We start from the raw sequence: 20655 nt of genomic DNA, 5'->3' as shown, positions 1-20655 counted from the left end.
AAGAGAGCTGCTGCCGACAGCAACTGCCAAGACCCTGTACCCATTTCCCCCCCTAAAAAGGAAAGGCATGGTTTTTTTAAGCTAATGAATGGATGGAATAGGAAAAGAGGAAGGACTATGACCCCCCTCCCTGAATTTCCCTTCACTTCCTCCATCCGTGTTGCTCCCTGGTGAGCAAAGAATGTCAACAAGCAAACTGCCCTAAACCAGCAGGACTGCCCTTAGCACAGGCCCCTAAAAGCAGGTCCAGAATCTGCAATCACTAAAAAAAGGGCCTGTCCGAGGTGGGGGGCAGTGTGTAAACACACACACAATCCCACTGCAATAAATCTATTCCCCTTCACTTCCTTCCGCCCAGCATCCCACTTTCATTGCTGCCTCACCTTTTTTCCCTCCTTCACTTTCACTTTGTGTAATCCTGTGGGACTGACTTAAAGACTGATTTCAGTGGTTTTTAAATGAAACCCTCACATCAAGCCAGGGTACTCAATGAACATCACCCAAATGCACTAACCCTGCCAAACACAGGCCTTTGCCTTACCCTTCACACAAGCTTGACCTTCATCAAAAGCCTGTTAAGCTAAAGGTGCTAGTGATGTTACAGAAGCCTGGCTTTGTAATGACATCAGACTAGCAAGAGGTGTTGTTTAATGATTTTGCAAAGGCCTGTGCTTTGACTTTGAGATTAACCCTTCATGCTAAAGGTGCTGAACTAAGACACCCTCTGAAGGCTAAACCTCAATGTCACTGAACAGTCTGAGGCATCCGATCAGCAGCCATCACAACAGCATCTGAATTGGCATCCATCCTCCATGCTACACTGCATGAAGAAGTGACTTCAGAAAGCTCTATTATCATACCAGCTAGTTAAAGGAGTTCAACCATGGAGTTCACAAAAGCCTTTTCCCTTGGAGTTCACTGGTACATCAAAGCAACACAAAACAATATGCCTAGGTTTACAGTCTAGGTTTACAACTGTTTAGCAGAACAAAGGCACCAGAGTATATTGGTGAATCTGGCCTTTACATGCAAGACCTTTACCGGTACTATGCACAGTGATGGAGCAGTGATTGTTCACTTGCTGAGCTCCAATGCTGCTTTGCTCAGAGGGCTCCTCCTGTTCTTCTACCTCTATTGCTCTAGTGGTGTTGCCTCAGTGCACCAGGGAAACCTTATAGCTGGGTTACAAGGAGCTTTTCAGGCACTGATGCTTAGAGCTAGCACATGGCCGTGCTCTCTTTACACAAAACAGCAACAGTTGTGCCAAATAATACATCAATGAGAACTTGACACACATATCCAAATTATACCACAGAGTCAATATACAGGCAGTCCTCAGACTTATGACACAATTGGTTCCTGAAAACCGCGTCTTAAGTTGAAATGTTGCAACTCGGAACCAATTTTCTCACAAGAAACAATGTTATAAAGGGGGGATTGGTTCCTGAACCAAGGCCCGATACCCTATTTTCACCAAAAATACCCCAGAATTTTGTACTTGATCAATTATAGATGAGTAATATAACTACATTAATGTATTTATATTGTAAATAGCAATCATATTGATTTGCAAGGACTTCTTTGAGGTGACTTTGCTGGACTTTTTGAAAGGCTCTTGGTTGGACTTTTTGAAGGGTTCTTGGATGGAGTCTTCTCAGGGGTCTTGGATGCAGGTTTTTTCTGGAGTCTTGTCTGCTTTCTTAAAGAAAGTATCCAAGGAAATTTGGACAGATGTTCTCCAGGGAGATGAGTGACGCAGCAAACTTGTTTGCTGGCATGGTGTCGCATCGGATCAAGCATTGTAAAGTTGAAACTGATGTCATAAAGTTGAAACAGGGTGTCAATTTATTAACGTTGTAAGTGCAAAACGTTGTAACTCGAAACGTTGTAAGGCGAGGACTGTCTGTAATCAACGGAGTAAGTGCATGCACGCTCCCTAGAGAGGCAGGCCCCATTTAGGAAGCTACTGACCTTCAGTGTCACAATGGCACGTTTAAGGAATCATTGATCTCAGCCCATCTTTAGTCCATTGCAACCCCAGCAAGAGGTTACAACAGTAATTAATAATATAATAAAAGCAACAGTAATTAATAATATAATAAGTAATAATTTCACTTAATTATAACCTTATTCCTTTAAATATAGTTTATGTATTCAATTTTAACTCAATGAAAAATGTGAAGTATCTGCATATTCCATTATTAGGATACTTTGGAATGAAGAAAAGATATGTCACAAAGGCTGCTAACAAACATGGAAAATAAAAACAGTGCTTTACCTGAAGAGGAATTGCACCAGTCTGTGCGCTTCAGCAGGGCTTTTTGGTGCTTTTATTGAATAGTTTATTGAATCAGCTATTCAATAAAAGCACCAAAAAGCCCTGCTGAAATGCATGAGCTATACAGATGCTGGGCAAGCCAGGTCAAACTGACATGATTCCTCTTCTGAACATGTGCTGCACTCGTTGAGGGGGTGTGCAAAGCTGAAAGTAAAGTGCTGTTTTTTCCCTGCACATCTGTCAGCAGCCAAAATGATAAATTTAAAAGACAGTTTTAAATTAAGCTTTAGTTCATAAACTAATTAATATATTTACTTATAAACTTCCAGAAAATTAACTCTGGACTCGAAAAGGAAGTGCTGTAAGTTTGGAAACAACATGCTTTATTTTTCATATAGAACAGAGGCTGAATTCCTGCTTACAATGGCAAAATGGGATTCACCTTGAACTATTTCAAGTTGATGATACCAAACTCTGGGGTAAAGCATGATACCAAACTCTGGGGTAAAGCATCCACACCTGAGGATAGGAGGGTGATCCAGGCTGACCTTGACAGGCTCAGGAATTGGGTGGATGAGAACCTGATGATGTTTAGCACTGAAAAATGCAAGGTTCTCCACCTTGGGAAGAAAAACCTGCAGCATCCTTATAGGCTAGGCAGTGCTACACTGGTTAGCACTATGGATGAAAGGGACTTGGGGGTCATGATTGACCACAAGATGAATATGAGCCTTCAATGTGATGCTGCGGCCAGTAAAGCAAGCAAAACACTGGCTTGCATCCATAGATGCTTCTCAAGCAAATCCCAGGACGCCATTCTCCCATTGTACTCAGCCTTGGTGAGGCCACAGCTGGAGTACTGCATCCAGTTTTGGGCTTCTCAATTCAAAAAAGATGTGAAGAAGCTTGAGAGAGTCCAGAGAAGAGCCATGTGCATGATCAGAGGTCAGGAAAACAGACCTTACGACAACAGGCTGAGAGCTATGGGACTCTAGCCTGGAAAAGTGCAGGCTCAGGGGTGATTTGATGGCCACCTATAAGTTTATCAGGGGTGTTCACCAGAATCTGGGGGGATGATTGTTCACCAGAGTGCCCCAAGGGATGACAAGGTCGAACGGTTATAAATTTCAGCAAGACCGTTTCAGGCTGGACATAAGGAAGAATTTCTTCACTGTCCAAGCCCCCAAGGTCTGGAATAGCCTGCCACCAGAGGTGGTTCATGCACCTACATTGAACGCCTTCAAGAGAAATTTGGATGCTTATCTTGCTGGGATCCTTTGACCCCAGCTGACTTCCTGCCCCTTGGGCAGGGGGCTGGACTCGATGATCTTCTGAAGTCCCTTCCAGCCCTAATGTCTATGAAATCTATGGGCTCACAAGAAGTGCCAACATGGAAAAGGAGCAAGAGATAGGTCTTGCCCTTCTGTAGACTAATCACCATCCCATATACCTCTCCTACTGTTGCTGCAATTACCTATATTACTGTAGAACACCTGGACCACAACCCCGTTGAGGTAGGCCACTTACAGACATGGCACAAAAAGACAGTCCTGAAACAATGACTTTACAATCCAAGTATAAGACAAAAGACTACAGATGGATACAGACAGAAGGGAAAGCTCAAGGAAACAAAAGACAATATCAGTCAGTGTGATGGGTTGTTCTTACAGCACAGCACCAACCCAACTATTGCCAAGTCACTTTGAAGTCATCAGGGCAAAGCACAGTTTTAAAGAGGGATTTTGAGGAATATAAGTAGGTAGTTCTCTACTCCCAAGTGTGAGGTGTAGTATGAGAGAAAGCAAAAAAGATGTCTGTTTAAAAGTCTTGCAAGCAGGCACTGAAGGCTGGTATGGTGAGTCATCTGACAATGGGAGTCAGGCTTTGCTACTGAATGAAAAACGATGAAGTGAGGGTCAGCTGTTAAGGGCACTGAAAGTGAAGACAAGCAGTTTATGTTTGAAGCAACAAAGAACCAGCAGAGAAGGGGGAAAATGGAGTGCATGCAGCGATAGAGAGGTGACAATCAAAAGGTGGCCTAGGACAGGAATGTCAAACATCTAGCCCAGGAGCTACTGGAGGGACTGGGAATTCAGTGATGGGGAGAGTAGCGGCAGCATTAACTACCACAGCTCCCTGGGCTAACACAGCAGCCTCTGGGCCCTGCCCTGAGCCCTGCTCGCACCACCACTGATTTCCTGGGTACAGAGTTTCACTGGGGTTTTGTTTTAGTGGCAGCATGACAGTCAACAGCAGTGTTAAGCCCTGCAGCTCCTTGAGTCAGCCTTGAGCTACTGCTCAGGCATTCATGGGAATTAACACCACTGCTGCTTGTTCTGCCACCACAGGTGGATCCAGATCTGGGCTACAAGAAACCCCACAGTCCAGATCTGGTTCAGGGGGCCAAAAGAGTTTGATACCTCCCCACCTAGGAGAACAAACTTTGTGGCAGCACTTGTCAAGCCTAGAGAAAAGGTCACTGCAGTAACTGAGGTGTAAGATTCATAGACATTAGGGCTGGAAAGGATCTCAGAAGATCATCAAGTCCAGCCCCCTGCCCCAGAGGCCGGAAAAGGATCCCAGCAAGATAGACGTCCAAATGTTTCTTAAAAGAGTCCAGAGCAAGTGCTTGCACCACCTCTGGAGGGAGTCTATTCCAGGCCTTGGGGGCTTGGACAGTAAAGAAGTTTTTCCTTATGTCCAGCCTAAAACGGTCTTGGAAGAGTTTTTGACCATTGGTCCTTGTCGTCCCTTAGGGCACTCTGGTGAACAGACGTTCCCCCAGATCCTGATGCATGCTCCTTATGTACTTATAGGCTGCCACCAGGTCACCCCTGAGCCTGCACTTTTCCAGGCTGAAGAGACCCATGGCTCTCAGCCTCTCATCATAAGGCCTGTTCTCTTGCCCTGTGATCATGTGCTTGACTCTCTTCCGGACTCTCTCAAGCTTCTCCACATCCTTTTTAAATTGCGGAGCCCAGAAGTGGATGCAGTACTCCAGCTGCAGCTCACCAATGCTGAGTACAGTGGGAGGATGACATCCTGGGATTTGCTTGAGAAGCATCTATGGATACAAGCCAGAGTTTTGTTCACTTTAGCAGCTGCGACATCACATTGGTGGCTCATATTTATCCTGTGGTCAATCATGACCCCCGAATCCCTTTTGGCTGTGGTGTTAGCGAGCGTAGCACTGCTGTGCCTATAAGCGTGATGCGGGTTCTTTTTCCCCCCGAGGTGGAGTACCTTCCATTTTTCCATATTGAATGTCATCAGGTTTTTATCCGCCCATTTTCTGAGCCTATCTAGGTCAGCTTGGATCACCAGCCTATCCTCAGGTGTGGACGTTTCTCCCCAAAGTTAGTGTCATCGGCAAACTTGGCCAGTCCACTTCTGACACCAATGTCCACATCATAAAGATGTTAAAGAGTATAGGTCCAAGAACAGAGCCTTGGGGGACCCCACTAGTCACGGACCACCATGATGATTCACTTCCATCAATTACCACTCTCTGGGTCCGACCTCCCCAGCCATTGGCCTGTGATGCAGCCGAGGCTGCAGTTGGCCAATTTTTCCATGAGAAGATCATGGGACACCAGATCAAAGGCTTTTTTAAAGTCCAGATATATGATGTCAATCTCTTCTCCCTTGTCCGGGTGATATGTCACCTGGTCATAGAAGGAGATGAGATTGGTCAGGCAAGACCTACTGGCAACAAACCCATGCTGGCTGTCCCTCAGGATGTTGCTATCAGCTAGTTTGTCAAGAATGGTCTCTTTGAAAAATTTTTTTCAAGATCTTCCCAGGGACAGAGGTCAGGCTGATATGCCTGTAGTTCTCCAAATCTACTTTTCTCCCTTTCTTGAAGATAGGCACCACATTGGCCTTCTTTGGGCACTTCACCTGAGTGCCACAAGTTCTCAAAGATCCGTGCCAGTGGCTGAGCTATGATGCCTGCCGGCTCCTTAAGTACCCCGGGATGCAAACTGTCCAGACCAGCTGACTTGAAGGTGTCCAGCCTCTCAAGGTGTTCCTTTACATGGCCTACACTGATGTAGGGTATAAATTCACCCTCACCCTGGCTGTCCTGCATCATGTTAAGCAGGGTGGTCCCTTTGGGCTGGTGAAAAACCACCCAAGATCATCAGAGTCTGGACAAGAGTTTCAGTTGCGATGATAGATGGAAAAGGCTGTTTCTTAGATATATTATGCAGAAAGGCTCTGAAATATTTACATTAGAGCTAGGATGTGGGGATAAAGAGAGAGATTTGAATCTGAGTAACAAGTGAGTTGGTAATGTGGTCCACAGGGAAAAAAGGAGATAGCAGGAAGATGGAGTGGAATGGAGGGAGGGGCAGTCAAGAGCTCTGTTTTGATCTTGAGCTTATCTTTTATGAGGGGATACCAGACATAGCCTGAGATTTTTATCTAGACAGACGTATACAGGTCCGATCAGGGGTCAGCAATGTTTTTGGGTAGAATGCCAAAAACACCCACAACCTTGACTTGTAATATGTTAGCATGCCAGGGGTATGTGGCAGGGAGTTCTGAGGGGCCTGATCCTTGTTGTGGCAGTGAAGCCCCAGCCACGTCCCCACTGTCCACCCTGTGGCATGCATGCCAAGCAACATGCCTTCATGTTCCACACTCTGGGACGCGTGCCGGGGGTCATCTACCCCTATGCTAGATCTATGAGTCATCAGTGTAGAGAAAGCAGCTCAATGTCCACTTCTAGATGATGCTAAGAACACAGCCCTCTAGGACACCCACAAGAAGATGAAGGAGGGATGAGAAGGATTCTCTATGAACACACTGAAGGGAAAATCAGAAAAGAGGAGAGCCAGGAGAGAGTAGAGTCACAGAAGACAAGAGAGAACAAGAATTGAAGAATAGCAGAATGGAACATTTCAAGAGAACCTGGGCAAGTAAAGGAGAATAAGAATCTGAGCTCTGGCTAGGAAAAACTCATGGATTGGCAAGAGCAGTCTTAGCAGAGTGTAGGAGGCAGAAGCCAGTTTAATGAAGGTCTTGAAGGGAACTCAAAGGGAGGAAGTCCAGTCAGCGATGGCAAACAATGCTTTCAAGGGCCCAGAGATGCTGGGATGTGGGAAATGGAGCAGTAGCTGGAGAAGCAAGTGGGATCAAGGGTAGTGTATTCTCTCTCTTCCCCCCTCTTCTTCCTTCTCTCTCTCTCTTTTAACAGGAGAAATGACAGCATGTTTGTAATGTGAGAGGAAAAAGCCAGAGGAGAGAAAAGGAGGAGATAAGAGAGTGTTCAACGAGGGGAGGGCTAGAGAGAGGGGGCATGTGAGAGTCTTGTATCTGACGGGGGAGTTGGACAGCCATGTCACAGTGTGTCATAGTTTTATTTTGGAAGAAATCACTGAGATCCTGGCCAGAGAGAGAAGTGGAGGTAGGAGGAGAGGGTTTGACAATGGGCAGAAAGGTAGTAAAGAGGCAGCTCACATGGCAATTGCAGGGATCCAGTTAAACTGAAGTAGCAGAGGAGTTTCACTAGGGTGATGGCAAAACTGAAGGAAGAGAGTACAAATCTGTAGTGGAAGAAGTCAGCCTATTTTGGGCTTTCAGCCAGAGATGCTCCACTGCCTGGGAGGAGGAGTGGAGGAAGTGGATACAGGCAACTCCTGCTTAACGCTCTTTCACTTAGTGCTATTTCACTATAACTCTCATTTGAAATTGATACCCGATTTCACTTAGTGCCCAGCAAGTTTCATTATAGTACTCGTGGTTGCCATTTTCGGTCATTAAAAACAATTGCGGTCGCTATTTTGGGTCGTCATATACTTTTGGTTTTGCTTAACACTCCTTTCACTTAACATCAGTTTTTCAGGAACCAATTAAGAGCGCTAGGCAGGGGTTGCCTGTATTGGTAGAAGCCAGGGTTGGTGGTCAGCTGACCTCACAAGAGAATAAGAATAAGAGATCAAGGAATAGGAAGAACCAACCACCATAGCACTGCAAGAAAGGGAAGAATGGGCATGTCCCCTTTTTATCTGATTACTCTCAAGTAAACACTACTCTCTCATGTTCTCTCCCCTGCTTCTGGTCATTGTTACCAACTTCCTCTAAACTGGTTCTGTTTCTGCTATGTTTCTTCTGAGATAAGAGGGCCAGAACTATACATACAGGTAAAGGTTGATCACTGATTCACACTCTGGCCTTATAACATTCTCAATCTTCTTCTCTAACTCATTATTTCTAGCCCCCCAACATTTTCCTTACTGCTGTGCACTGGGCAGAGGTTCTCACTGAAATCTTTGGGTTCCTGCTCTGCATGGTTGAATTTATTTAGAACCCTGCAATGCACAGGAATAATTCAATGAGCCTCTTCCAATACATACTACCTCATGTTTCCCAGCAATGAATATCAGCTGCCTCTATGTTCCCCATTCACCTGGCTTGGTTATGATTAGTTCCCCTCTGATATTTCCAAGATCCTGAACTTGGAATCATTTCAGGTTAGTCAAGAGTGATCCCCAACTACTTACTTCTTTCTCCCTTTTCCAGAATGCTAGTAGTTTCACTAAACCTCACCATCTTTGGGTGCCCCATGTTGTTAATCTGCCAGTTAAAAACAGACCATTTAACCCTATGCTGTTTCCCATCAAATTCCCTGCCTAACACACACTGTACAAAGTGCTGTTTGTGTAATGGAGCCTCCTCATCTCAGCCAGCTGTAGTGTGCCTCAGTGTGGGTGCTCCGCAGTGCACACCTAGGGGTGCCTTCTCCCCTGTCTCCATGTTTGTCCCAGCGCATACTATTTTGGTGTGCTTTGCACCATGTTTTTTTTCTGGGTTTTTTTTCTTTGCTATTTGGAAATCCCAGGGGCAAATTTTGCCCCTGCACTGCAAATTAGTAGAGCTGCACACAGTTTAATGTGCAAAATATACACACAGTTTAATGTGCAACATGTGCGGCTTGTGGCATCCCTGAGCTGCAAATTAGCAGCACTGCGCACAGTTTAATGTGCAACACGTGCACTTTGTGCCATGACAAACTGCACGTGCCTGCATGTGTAGACTCAGCCATTAAATCTAAAAACCATTCATGCCAGAGTGTTGAAGAAGGTCAAATCCAGACTCAAACTTCCCAGTTCTGGCTTAATGCCAAGACAACCCCTCTTTCCCCCTCCAAACTTTGCTGAAGTTTGGCTCCAGAACTTGATCCTAACTTCACAACTGGTGTTCATCTCTGCTTAAACTTACTTCTGGGATCTGAACTCTAGTCCCAGACATAAATGTAAGCCTTTGATTCATCCAACTACTTGCCACTCTTTTGTACACTAGAAAGTAAAGCAGAATGTCAGAGTCCCAAAGAGAATGAGTAAGGCTGAGGAGCTGGTTGTAGGAAGATTACTGGCAAACCCAAGTAGTTTAGAAAGTTATTTCTGGGAGCAGAGTTCATGGAGATTTGCCTTTTTTAACAAGCGATTATAGCAATCTGCAATTGAAAAGCTGGTCCTGAAATCCACTGAGCTGTGAGCTTTCAGCACACTGAAGAAGGAAAACTGGCAAGAATAACATTAAAACTGGTCTCTAATGATCACGTAAAAGTTTTAGGGTTGAACATCCTGCACTTGTAAAAGCAGAAGGTCTAGATCTGGCATGCAGGTGCCAGGGGTAATTACTACCAGTTACTTATTGAGAAACACTTAAGATGTTTTGACTGCAAACTGTAAAATACTCTGCCAGAAAAGCCTGAGACTAAAGAGGCAGAGAGTGAGAGAGACAGTGTGAAAGCAAAAAAAGAAATGAAGGAATGAATGAAGAAAAAAGACAACAACAAAAACAAAAGAAGGCAACATGAACCACATTTAAATGCCCCTTCCCTTTGGGAAGCAACTTCTCCTAACCCAGTGATATTGGGACTGACACTAAAGGCCTACCCTGTAGGCAGCTGAAATCAGAGGGAGTCTAGCCATCAACTTGGGCAGGTGTTGGCTCAGGATGCAAGCAGGTGACCAGCCCTGCCATTTTCCTGCTCATGGGTCATTTGAGTCTCCAGTTGGTTGGTTGGTCTTGAAATAAATAGAAACCTGGAAAATCACATACACTGTCGATCTACACTATGACTGCAAGCCCTGGCGCCTCCCTTTCCTTTCCATTCATGCTGCACCATCTGCAATGTCTTGCCTTTCTACTGGATTTGATTGTGGTGAATACTAAGATGCAGGAGGGAACAGGACCCTCCTTCTGATCTTGTTCTCTCCATGTGAGCATGTATCAGATGTATAACTCTGTGGTCACAAATGGAGAAAAGCTGAAGAACTTTGTTGAACTTCTGAAAACTTTTATTTGGCTTCATTGCAACAAGTTGGGACAGAGTCATCTTTCATCCTAAGCCCAAGGGCTGCCTTAAGGGTTTTGGAGGTCATGGACATAGTGTTGATTGGGGGCCTCTAAGCATTTGATCAAGGGAAGTGGTGCTTGCTCCTACCCTGGGGGTCTTCAAAAGGAGGCTAGATATTCACCTAGCTGGGGTCGTTTGACCCCAGCATTGTTTCCTGCCCATGGCAGGGGATCGGACTTGATGATCTGCTCAGGTCCCTTCCGACCCTACCAACTATGAAACTATATGACGGTCATCACAATGGTTGTGCTTGGGTGACCAAGTCCTGCATTATCCCATGCCCAGTGGGCCCGTGACTTGTGATGGCACTGTTAAGTCTACTCCTTACATTCTGCACCCTGAACCTCCCTCTGTGCACATACTCAAACTCCGTTGTTACCGCCACAGTCAGAGTCTCTTACTTTGCCTGATGCGTCTGTTAATTTTCTTCTGGTCCTTTCCATAGGCCCTCTAGCAAAAAGCATCTTTCTTCCTCTCTTCTGCCCCCTTCTTGAGGGATCAGTTGACTCAAATGTGACAGCTTCCCAGCTGAGTGGCTTGCATGATTCCTGGCTCCAAAGCCCAGTGAGGTCAATCAGAACCATTCCATTGATTTCAATGGGCTTTCAAAAATCAGATCTCTGTCCCCGCTGCCCTCTCCATCCCCTTTGTGAGCAGTAATTAGGAGCTATCCTCTATAGGGAGACTCACAGACTCAAGTGTTACATGAGGGAGCAGGCTTACCCAGGGGGCTGAGGGCTTCTTTATCCCATGGCCAGGTGGCAGCACCAGCCAGCTCCTCCCGCACTGAACTGGCAAAGTAGACATTGAGGAAGTGTGTGCTGTTCAACTGCAGCGCCTCCTTCAGCTCCTTCACACTCATGTAGGCCCTGCAGGGACAGGGGTTGGGAGACAGTCAGCAAAAGTATCAATGCAGCAGGAAGGAATAGAGCTGGGCTGGACTGGTGCAGGGCAGTGTCATAGGAAACGTGCATGAATAACAATAATAGCAGCAGACCTAGAGAACAACCCATCACAAGCTTTCCGTAAGGGTCAACAAACAGTAGGAAAGTCTGAGAAAGTTTGGATGATTCTATGGAGATTTCCCACAAGATTGCAAACTCCTTCCCTTAAAGCTGTGTCACAGCATATTTGTTGAAGGGTTTGGGCAGGCTGCAATAAAGCAAATATAATTTTTTCTTGTTAATCATGGTAGTTCCATAGTTTAAAGTGGAGTTCTGCTCCTAGAGTAGCCATGTACATTTGGACAATGGGGAAAAGGAAACCCTAAGGATGAGTGAAAAGAGAAGGGAGAGAAATGGAAAGAGAAATAAATGAGTGGCTCCAGGGGAGAGAGAACAGGGAAAGACTGCCTCAGAGAAGGTAAAGGGAAGGGGCTGTAACATAGAGAAAAGAGAAGGGGAACACTAGAGATAGAAAAGGGGACTGCTCTAAAAAAAGTGAGGAGGAAAGGTACTTATATGCTAGCTTATTTTAGGAAGTCGCCTCAAGTCTCCTTAGAAGGCCAGAATCCCCTTGAAACAAGCATGGAGGAAGATTCTTGCTTTTTCTCCCTCCCTCCATTCTTACCACATTTACCTTCTTCAGTGACAAACTCTCCCTGCTGCCCTGCCTTAGGACTTTTATACCTGTGCTCCATGTCCCCGGTGTGCTAGCTCTCTGATTATCCACCCAAGCAATGGAGGCTGAAGAACAGAGCTGTTCAAATGGCACAAGAAAGTGCAAAATAGAGCCTGCTGGGGTGGACAAGCTGACTGCCAGCCGGCCAAAGAGGTAATACAATGCAGGTGAGAATTCTGCAGAAGCCTCTTTGTCATTCATTGCAGGGAGACTGCAAAACCACTAAGCCCATCTCTGGAGGATTGAGGTGACAACAGGATCAGGCATGGCACTCACTGTCACACCAACTTAGATATAACTCATAATGGCTGTCAGGCCTCATGCTGGCCTGTTCTAGGAATGATGCAAAGCTGCACCACTCCACCAGGATCTTCTCAGAGGACTCATGTTTCAGGAAGGCTCAAAGCCTTCTAGAGCATCTGCCCCACAAAGAGATCATGCCTGTCCCTCTACACCTGGCCAGCTTTTCTGGTCAGTTCAGAGTGGACCTGACCATGATTCCACCAGCTTCCCAACCTCCTTTACAACAGGTAACAAAAGGGCACAAAGGCAGCAGCAATGCCTGACCTCTACAGGGAGAAGCTAGATTGGAAAGGGGGTTATGCTGTCAACCCTCTTCCTAGCCAACTGTGCAAGAGCTAGATGCAAGGTTACTCTTATAGGGAATCTTATCGCCACCATCTGAAGTATCTGCTATTGGCCATGCTACAAACTGGACACTAAGTGAGTTAAGCAGAGCCTGTTGGCTTAGAAACAGTATTTAAAGGCCTGTGTTTTTGGGAATTGGCTTATAGGTATAGATATATGCATTATAAGGGTTCAAGATGAGCAGCAGGGGTTAACTGATTTGTAAGAGCCTGGGCTTCACACCCATTGTTCCAGACAGCCCTGGAAGCAGACAGGCTGTCCAGCACAACAAGGCCAACCAATGGACACAGCCTGAGAATTGAGGGGAGGCATGCCATAACACAAGATCACAGCCTTCAAGGCTGACAAGTTGTCTAACACAACCAGGACGCACAGCCTGGGAACCAAGGAAGTATGTACCATACTGTCCCATAACACGAGATAAGTGACACCAACTACAAGGCCCCAGAGCAGAGGGGTGCCTGAGTCCTGCTTTTGGGGGAACAGCACAAATTAGGAGAAGGCCCAGAAGGCTACGTGGACGTGTGACCGCAGAGAGACACCCGACCAGAGATAGCCACAGATGAAGAGTCATCAGGAGTCATCAAGGGGGAAGGAGAACACAAAAGAAGAGACTTGAGAATAACAGTGTCCCTCCCTGTTCCTTCTCATCCCCCACCTGGGTTCCTCCTCCTTCTCCTCCCCAAGAGGGGTCCCCATCCCCATCTCTGTCCCCCAGGAAGGGTCCCCAAGGCCACCATGGGTCGAGGGCATACCAGAAGCCCGTCTCATGAACCCCACTGGAGGGGGGCTGTGGGCCTTGGCATCCCACCTCCAGACTGCTGACACCTAAGAGAAAGAGCCTCAGAGTGGAGCCTGCATCTTAACCAGATGTACTTTAACTCTGATGACAGTCCTGGGATTGGTAGATATAGGATTGTTTGTATTGTTGCTTTTTTGTTATCACTCTGTATCAATAAATCCACCTATTATCATCTGGCAGGTGTTGTGGTCGGTCTGAGGGTTGTGCTCACCCAGGACAAAGATATAAGGGCTGGGTCCAAATCCAGTGCCAACAGGGCTGGGCTCTTAATAAGATAATAAACCAAACCTAGGGAAACATGAACTTAGCAATGGTGAAACCTGCTGGCACAGCCTCCACAGAACTGGGAGAGCACCAAGAGCTCCCCCACATGGCTCTGTCTATGCTTCTCAGGCCCTAAACCCTCACAGAGGAGAAGAGTCTGAAGCGGTGGTGATAAGCAGGGAGGTACAGAAGTGCAAGAGACAAAGTCTCACCTCTTGAGGTGCCCTAAATGGAAAAGGCAAGGTAAGCTGTGACTCTGGAAAGAGCTCTGCCAAGGACTGTTTTATAGGGAAGGACACATGCCAAAGCTGCTGGCAGCCTTTCCTCTGAGGTATGCATTTTACAACCAGTCCAGGGACTAAACAGCTGCAATGAGTGGAAGAACTTTGGATGGGAAGGAGGGAGGGGAGTACCTAAGTCATCCATTTTTGAAGACTCTTTAGATAATCAAGGGCTTTTGGGGTGTAATTTGGGGAAAGAAAGAAGGGCCATGGCTATCCCAAAATGAATAGGATAGTGCCAGCACTCATGGTGGGGGGTCCATTCACCACAGCCTACAAGATAATTCAAAGTCTTTCACAATGTCTACAGGGAAGGTTAAGGCAGAAACTACTAGCTAGGGGACTTAGTTCTACCCCTTTCTTTGTGTGGACTCAGTGTCTGCTCTTGGGCAAATCTTTCACCCACCTCTCTGTATGTTGGTTTTTCCATCTTCATGAGCCAGATGCCAACATATGTACTCATGCTGACTGATACTTTAATCCACAAATAGTACCAATGAAGTAAGACTAGTGAAGTGAAATGTTCCCCAGCATGAATGAGGAGTCAGGACCTAATCTATAATCATGATGAGTCCTTTTTAAGTGCAGGGTTTTCAGGTGTAAGACAGTTCTATGAGTGCCAGGAACCCATTCTTATTACATACTACAGCTGTTGCTGTTAATGTGTTCATAAACCCTGATAGCCCAGGAAATACTGTGAGGAGTTAATCTCAGCTCATAGCAGGGACTCTCAAAGTATACTGGGCTTGATCAATGGAGAGTCCCATTTACTCCAAAAAGGTCTTTGATCCTGTCTCTAATGACTTGCAGCAACAGATTTCTGACAAACTATCATGAAAATGTATAATACTAAAGAACAAATATGCAAAATAATGCTGGCACCACAATTAATGGTGAAAATGTTCCCTCTTATGTTCTTTTAGAGGCAACTGGTAGAGCTGTGCGAAGCTTTGGTCCCTGATTCGATTTGGCAGAGATTCGGCCCAATTCGGTGGCTGAATCTCCGAATCTGAATTGAATCAGAGGACCCTTTAATCTCTCCGAATTGAATTGGAACCCTCCGAATTGATTCAGAGAGATTCGGCGATTCAGATGTAGACACAGCTTTAACTGTTTTTTCTACACACCTCTAGGTAGCAGGCGGCTCATGAACACTGCAATGCTGGGGCGCATGGAGTGCCCCACAGGAGCACAGGGGGGCTCCCCAGTGCGCTTGGTAGCAGATCCAGAAGTGGACCAGAAGCACTTCTGGTTCACTTCCGGGTCCACCGGGGAGTGCGCTGGGCCCCCCCCCACCTCCTCCCTGGCTTGGCGATTGGTACATCCTGGGTCTGGGGGGCACCTGGGGTCCCCCTGTAGCCAATCTCCAAGCAGGGAAGGCGTGGGGGAGCCCCCAGCACACTCCCCAGCAGACCTGGATGTGGACCAAAAGTACTTCCAGTTCACTTCTGGGTTCACCGCCAAGCACACGGAGGGCTCCCACATGCTCCTGTGGGATGCTCCATCCACCCCAGCATCACAGCATTCACAAGCTGTGCTGGTACTTTGAGGTATGTAGAAAAAACATTGAAAGCTGGGTCTGTCTCCAAATCACTGATTCTCCGAATCAGCATCGAATCTTCAGATTCGGATTTGGCCAAATCAAATCAGGGACAGTGATCCGAATCAATGCACACCCCTAGCAACTGGCTACTTGCAAGTTAAATGGGAGGGAGATATTGTGAGGGCAATGCAACCACTTCTCTATGCTGAGTTAAACACCAGAAGAGCTTTTTTCCTCCTCAATTAAAACCTTTTTTAATTGGATCTGAAATAGTCTGGATTTTCAAAAGCAACTAGCAATTTTGGGTGCCTCCATTTTGGGGCTTTCCAAATTGAGTCACCTTAGAGCGACCTGATTTTCAGGAAGCGGCAGAGTATCTTTCCACTGAAGTATCTCAGGTTGGGTTCCCAAAAGCTAGTCACCCCAAATCATGCCTCACTTTTGAAAATCTCAGCTGGGCTCCTTGGTGGTCTTCGAGGGTGGGGATGAGAGTGTCCCATTTCTTACCCAGTTCCCACCAGCTCCCATGGCCAAGCCGCATTCACAGAAAACATTTCCCTCACCATTTAAATAACAAAGACCAAGAGCTCCCAACTAGAAGCAACAATGTTAGGACAACTCAACCAATCTATGTTGTCTTGCCCAGACACACACCACATTGACACCACCTTGTCAACCCAACCGAAATGGGAGAGAAGTAGAAACAGGGATATGAAAATAGACCTGTTGGACATTTTTGTGGCAGGACTTGGAAGAAACAGAAGCAAAAAAAAACTTAATAGAAAAAGAGGGGAGGAAAGCTCCCTCACGCATAAGAGCTGCTCGGGGGACACAGACTTTAAAAATAATGTTGATTCCTAACCTATGATATCTTGGAAAAACAGCCCCAAACCCTCACGAGCCATCCAAATTCCGGGAGCTGACGTCAGTCATGTTCAGAGGGATATTCCTGCCGCCTCTCTTCTGGAGACATGATGTTTTTCTGGCTGTCGCCTGCTGTTCCCTTGACACTAGGAAAATTTTTTCTCCCCGTAATTATAAATAACTATAATTTCCTCCATTGAGAGACTCCTACAGTTCAAGGCCATGTCGGGGGTGAACAACTCCAACACAGAGACACTGAAATGGCTTAGAGGAAGGATCTCTGACTTCACCCACAGCGGCATGGAAAGCACAAACATCCTCCTGGCTAGCCTCCCCAAAGATACTAGGGAGACCAAAACAATTTTGGAATGGACCACTCTCCCATTTCCCTCAATTCCCATCGCCTACTGGCTCTGTGAGCAAGGGGCTACCATCTCTGCTTGTCACTTACCAGTCTCAGCTGCCAATGTCATGCTGCCCCTCTTCCTTGGTGGGTTCATTATTTTCCGTTGAAGGATGGTGCATCAGCTCCCCTCCACCCATGGCCCTCAAACTGGTTAAACTGCAGCTCTCCCTAACTCTCTGAACAGTTTCCCACCTCTTCTGAACTGGGGGATTCCAGGCTGAATGACAGTTATGGCAGGCAGAGTGCCATGAGCTGACACACAAACTCATGGGGTGCCAGACAAGCATATAAGGCATAGGTTTGTGCCGAGTAGCAAAAAGAACAAGAAGACAAAGGGGAGAGTCACCCAGGTTTTTCCAAATTAAGCAAAACAAATTCTTCTTCTTTATGGTGTACAAGATACTGGTACATGTCAGCTGAGCTCCTCCTCCCATGACTCCACTGCAGTGTCATTGATATCAGCAGGGCTCTGTTCAAATCACTGGCCCCAGTGACTTGAACAGAGCCCTGCTGCTTGATGCCAGCTGAGGATCCGATCCAACATTAGTTAGGGCAATATGTGAAAGCATCAGGAGAGTGTCCATTTTTCAGAGAAGTTATGGGAATGGTTACGGGCATGGAAACTGTGCCTGAGCCTCAGCGTGCTTATGACACAGAAGGAGACCTGACGTCTTACCATTGCAGCAGCAGTAAAGTCACAGTTTCCATGCTGCATCAGTGCAGGATGACACTGCACTGATATGCTATCATCACATGGGATTTTCATGTCATCAAGAAAACTCAAGTCTGGCAGGACCTCTAACCGTCACCTTATCCAAGGTAACATCTACATTGAGGCTGGTGCTAAAAGGAAACTTACTGACACATTGGGAGCTTCAGCTACCACTGCCAGGACAGGAAATGGGAAAAGCCACAAAGCCTGAAGAACATGGGTCCACTTTTCTTGCATGGATTTTCTTGCATGGTATTGCAACAGAAATATCCTCCCTACTCTTCCCCCTGCTATGCCATGCATTCAACTGAATGCCACTGCACCAGCAATGTCCTCATAAGCTGTTAAGGCTGGAGCACTTCATTTGTGCTGGGCCAAGGATTGAAGCAAACAGCTCCATGGAGAACAGAAGACCACCGCCTACAGGGCCAGGGCTGTCAATGTTTTCATCAGATTAGGTCAGGCTGGTGGTCCCTTCCTGCATACAGTGGAGAAAAGCATTGGTTATGCACAGCAGGGAAAAGGGAGTACTGCACTGCATTGGTCAGGACAGGTTTCACATACTGGATAATGCAGCTGTGATTCAGGCCTTTGCCTGGATTGGGGAAGGATAGGGAGGAGAGCAGGTAGGTTTAACTGATAAGCATATGGTAAGAAGGCTTGGGCCCCTGCCTATGGTGTAGACACAAAAATGTTTATTATCACCAAGAGGAGATCAGCAGCATGTTGAACGGAGGCCAAGGCCAGCATGTACCCCATGCAGTGCTATAAATCAAGCTGAATTCTCTGGGTATTGCTAAGGATGCAGTGTGTAACTCCACAGGAATTCCACTGCAATTCAAAAATAGGAGGCTTTTCCCTGCAGACAATTCAGTGGGAATGTGGGAGTGGGGCTGGGGGGAAGCTCTCCAAGTGCCCTCAATGGACAGCTAAGAAATACTTGAGAGCCAGCCAGTTCCAAACTGACTGCACAAGCCAGTGAAGTCATTGGATATTCTGGCTATCCTTTCATACCCCTTGCCATGTTTCACTATGCAAGGAAAGACCTCTTTTCCACTCCCAGCAAGTCGGGGTAGGCTCTCCATTTCCCAGACCTCAGCTGATGGAGAAGGCACCTCCAAGCAGGGCTTTCCAGGAAGAGGAGATGAATCACCAGTGGCACTTACAGCTAGGCAGGTGTCTCAACAGAACATATACAACATGTAAAGTACTTGGCCAGAGGTAAAGTGGAGCAATTCATAGTGTTTCAGGTCCATGATCTCTTAGATGGTGGTGCCTGGTGCGTGGTGGCCATCCATCCTCATGTTGACACGCTAATCTCATACAAAGCAAGTGAGGCTTCCAGGAAGACATCCCTGAGATGCTTTCCAGCAAATGCATCATCATCCATGGGACCAGCTGGAGGCACTCCAGCTCAGGGCTGGGCGGGCTCATGTTTAAATGAAAGCTCAGGTTCTTTTTTACCTGTCAAGACCCCTCACATCCAGCTGCATTACAAATCCCTGAATCCAAAGCCCAGCCTGCAGGCCAAGGGTCATTACTATGCCATCCATTTATGAGTATCACAGTAACATCACAGCCCAGTCAAATCCAGATCACTGTCACTAAGCTGGGCAGTGTCTAGTAATGTGGGCAAATAGAAAGCATGCCAGAGAGGATAAGGGAAGCTTGAATAAGCCAGACATTCCCTTAGGATGTAGAGACCCACATAGCTCCTGTGCCAATGCCCACTACAGGGCGTGGGAGTCCCTCACTGACTTCAGTGGGTATGACTCACATGGACCTGGGAAAGCACATATTCTAGCCACAGAAACTATGAGTCAATGGGAGATCATGAAATCAGATGCTGCTGAAAGTATGGAGTAAAAATGTTTTAAAATAATTGAGTGATGGCTGGAGTTATAGTTCCAAGGGGCATCACAGGGTAAAAATGAGATGCACTGGCAAACAAGTGAGGTGCCCGAGGCCCTGGTTTTTCCTCCATGACAGGTGAGTGATTCCTATTGTTTGTAAAGGGAGTTCTTAGGAATTTAGGAACTGTGAGAAGTAAATCTGGCTTCAGAATTGGACAGTCCCTCAGATCAAGAGTGGAGTCCATTGGCATAACTGTGTGTAGAATTCCAGTACTAAAAAGGTGGGGTTTATTGTAGGTCAGGGTTGAGAAGCACCAGCAAAGCTGTGTGAGAAGTCAATGCTAGAAATGCAGTGGGGTCATAGATCAGGATGGAGCTGCTACAGACCCCCAAGGCTGGCTTTGGATGTGGAGATTCCTTTAATATTAAAGAGAGAAATACTATCATGAAATGTGTTCCCAGTACAAACTGGAGAACAAAATGCTGCTAATAAGAGGTCCACTATTCCTGGACATGATAGCCCATAGATTTCAACAAATCATCAGTGAACAACTGAGTTTTGCCCCCTGGCAACTTGTGACACTCTGGAGAAGTCCCTGAGGCCTGGAAGAGGGCAAATGTTATACTCATCCACAAGAAGGGCAGGAGGGAGGGCCCCTGTAACTGCAGGCCAGTCAGCCTAACTTCCATCCTAGGGAAAATCCTAGAAAAGTTCATCAAGGAGTCTATCTGCAATAAGCTTGCAGAAGGTAAGATTCTGAATGACAGCCAGCCTGGCTTCATTGTGGGCAGGACTTGTCTTACCAACCTCATCTCCTTCTACGGCCAGGTAACTCACCACCTGGACACAAGAGAGCAGGTTGACATTGTATACCTAGACTTCCAAAAGGCCTTTGATCTAGTATCCCATGATGTCTTTGTAAGAAAATTGGAGGATTGTGGGCTTAACTCCGAGACAGTCAGGAGGGTGAGAAACTGGCTGCAGGATTGGACCCAGAGAGTCATAGTGAACAGAT

At 46.5% G+C, this 20655-nt stretch overlaps 1 protein-coding gene across 1 annotated transcript in view; it reads right to left on the bottom strand.

Annotated features, from left to right (window-relative positions):
* The window catches only part of LOC102385061 (pappalysin-2), a 118642-nt gene extending 106357 nt beyond the window's left edge, over positions 1 to 12285 (bottom strand). Inside the window, exons 1-2 of the mRNA XM_006033252.3 lie at positions 12275 to 12285; positions 11370 to 11515 (exon numbers count right to left, since the gene is read on the bottom strand). Of these exons, the coding sequence (XP_006033314.1) occupies positions 11370 to 11515; positions 12275 to 12285 (157 nt within the window). The remainder of the gene's footprint in view (positions 1 to 11369; positions 11516 to 12274) is intronic.
* Positions 12286 to 20655: the final 8370 nt, after the last annotated feature.

Source organism: Alligator sinensis, unplaced genomic scaffold (assembly GCF_000455745.1).
Source record: "Alligator sinensis unplaced genomic scaffold, ASM45574v1 scaffold899_1, whole genome shotgun sequence".
In the NCBI taxonomy this organism is placed as follows: Eukaryota; Metazoa; Chordata; order Crocodylia; family Alligatoridae; genus Alligator; species Alligator sinensis.
This window is presented reverse-complemented; position numbering and strand designations above follow the sequence as displayed.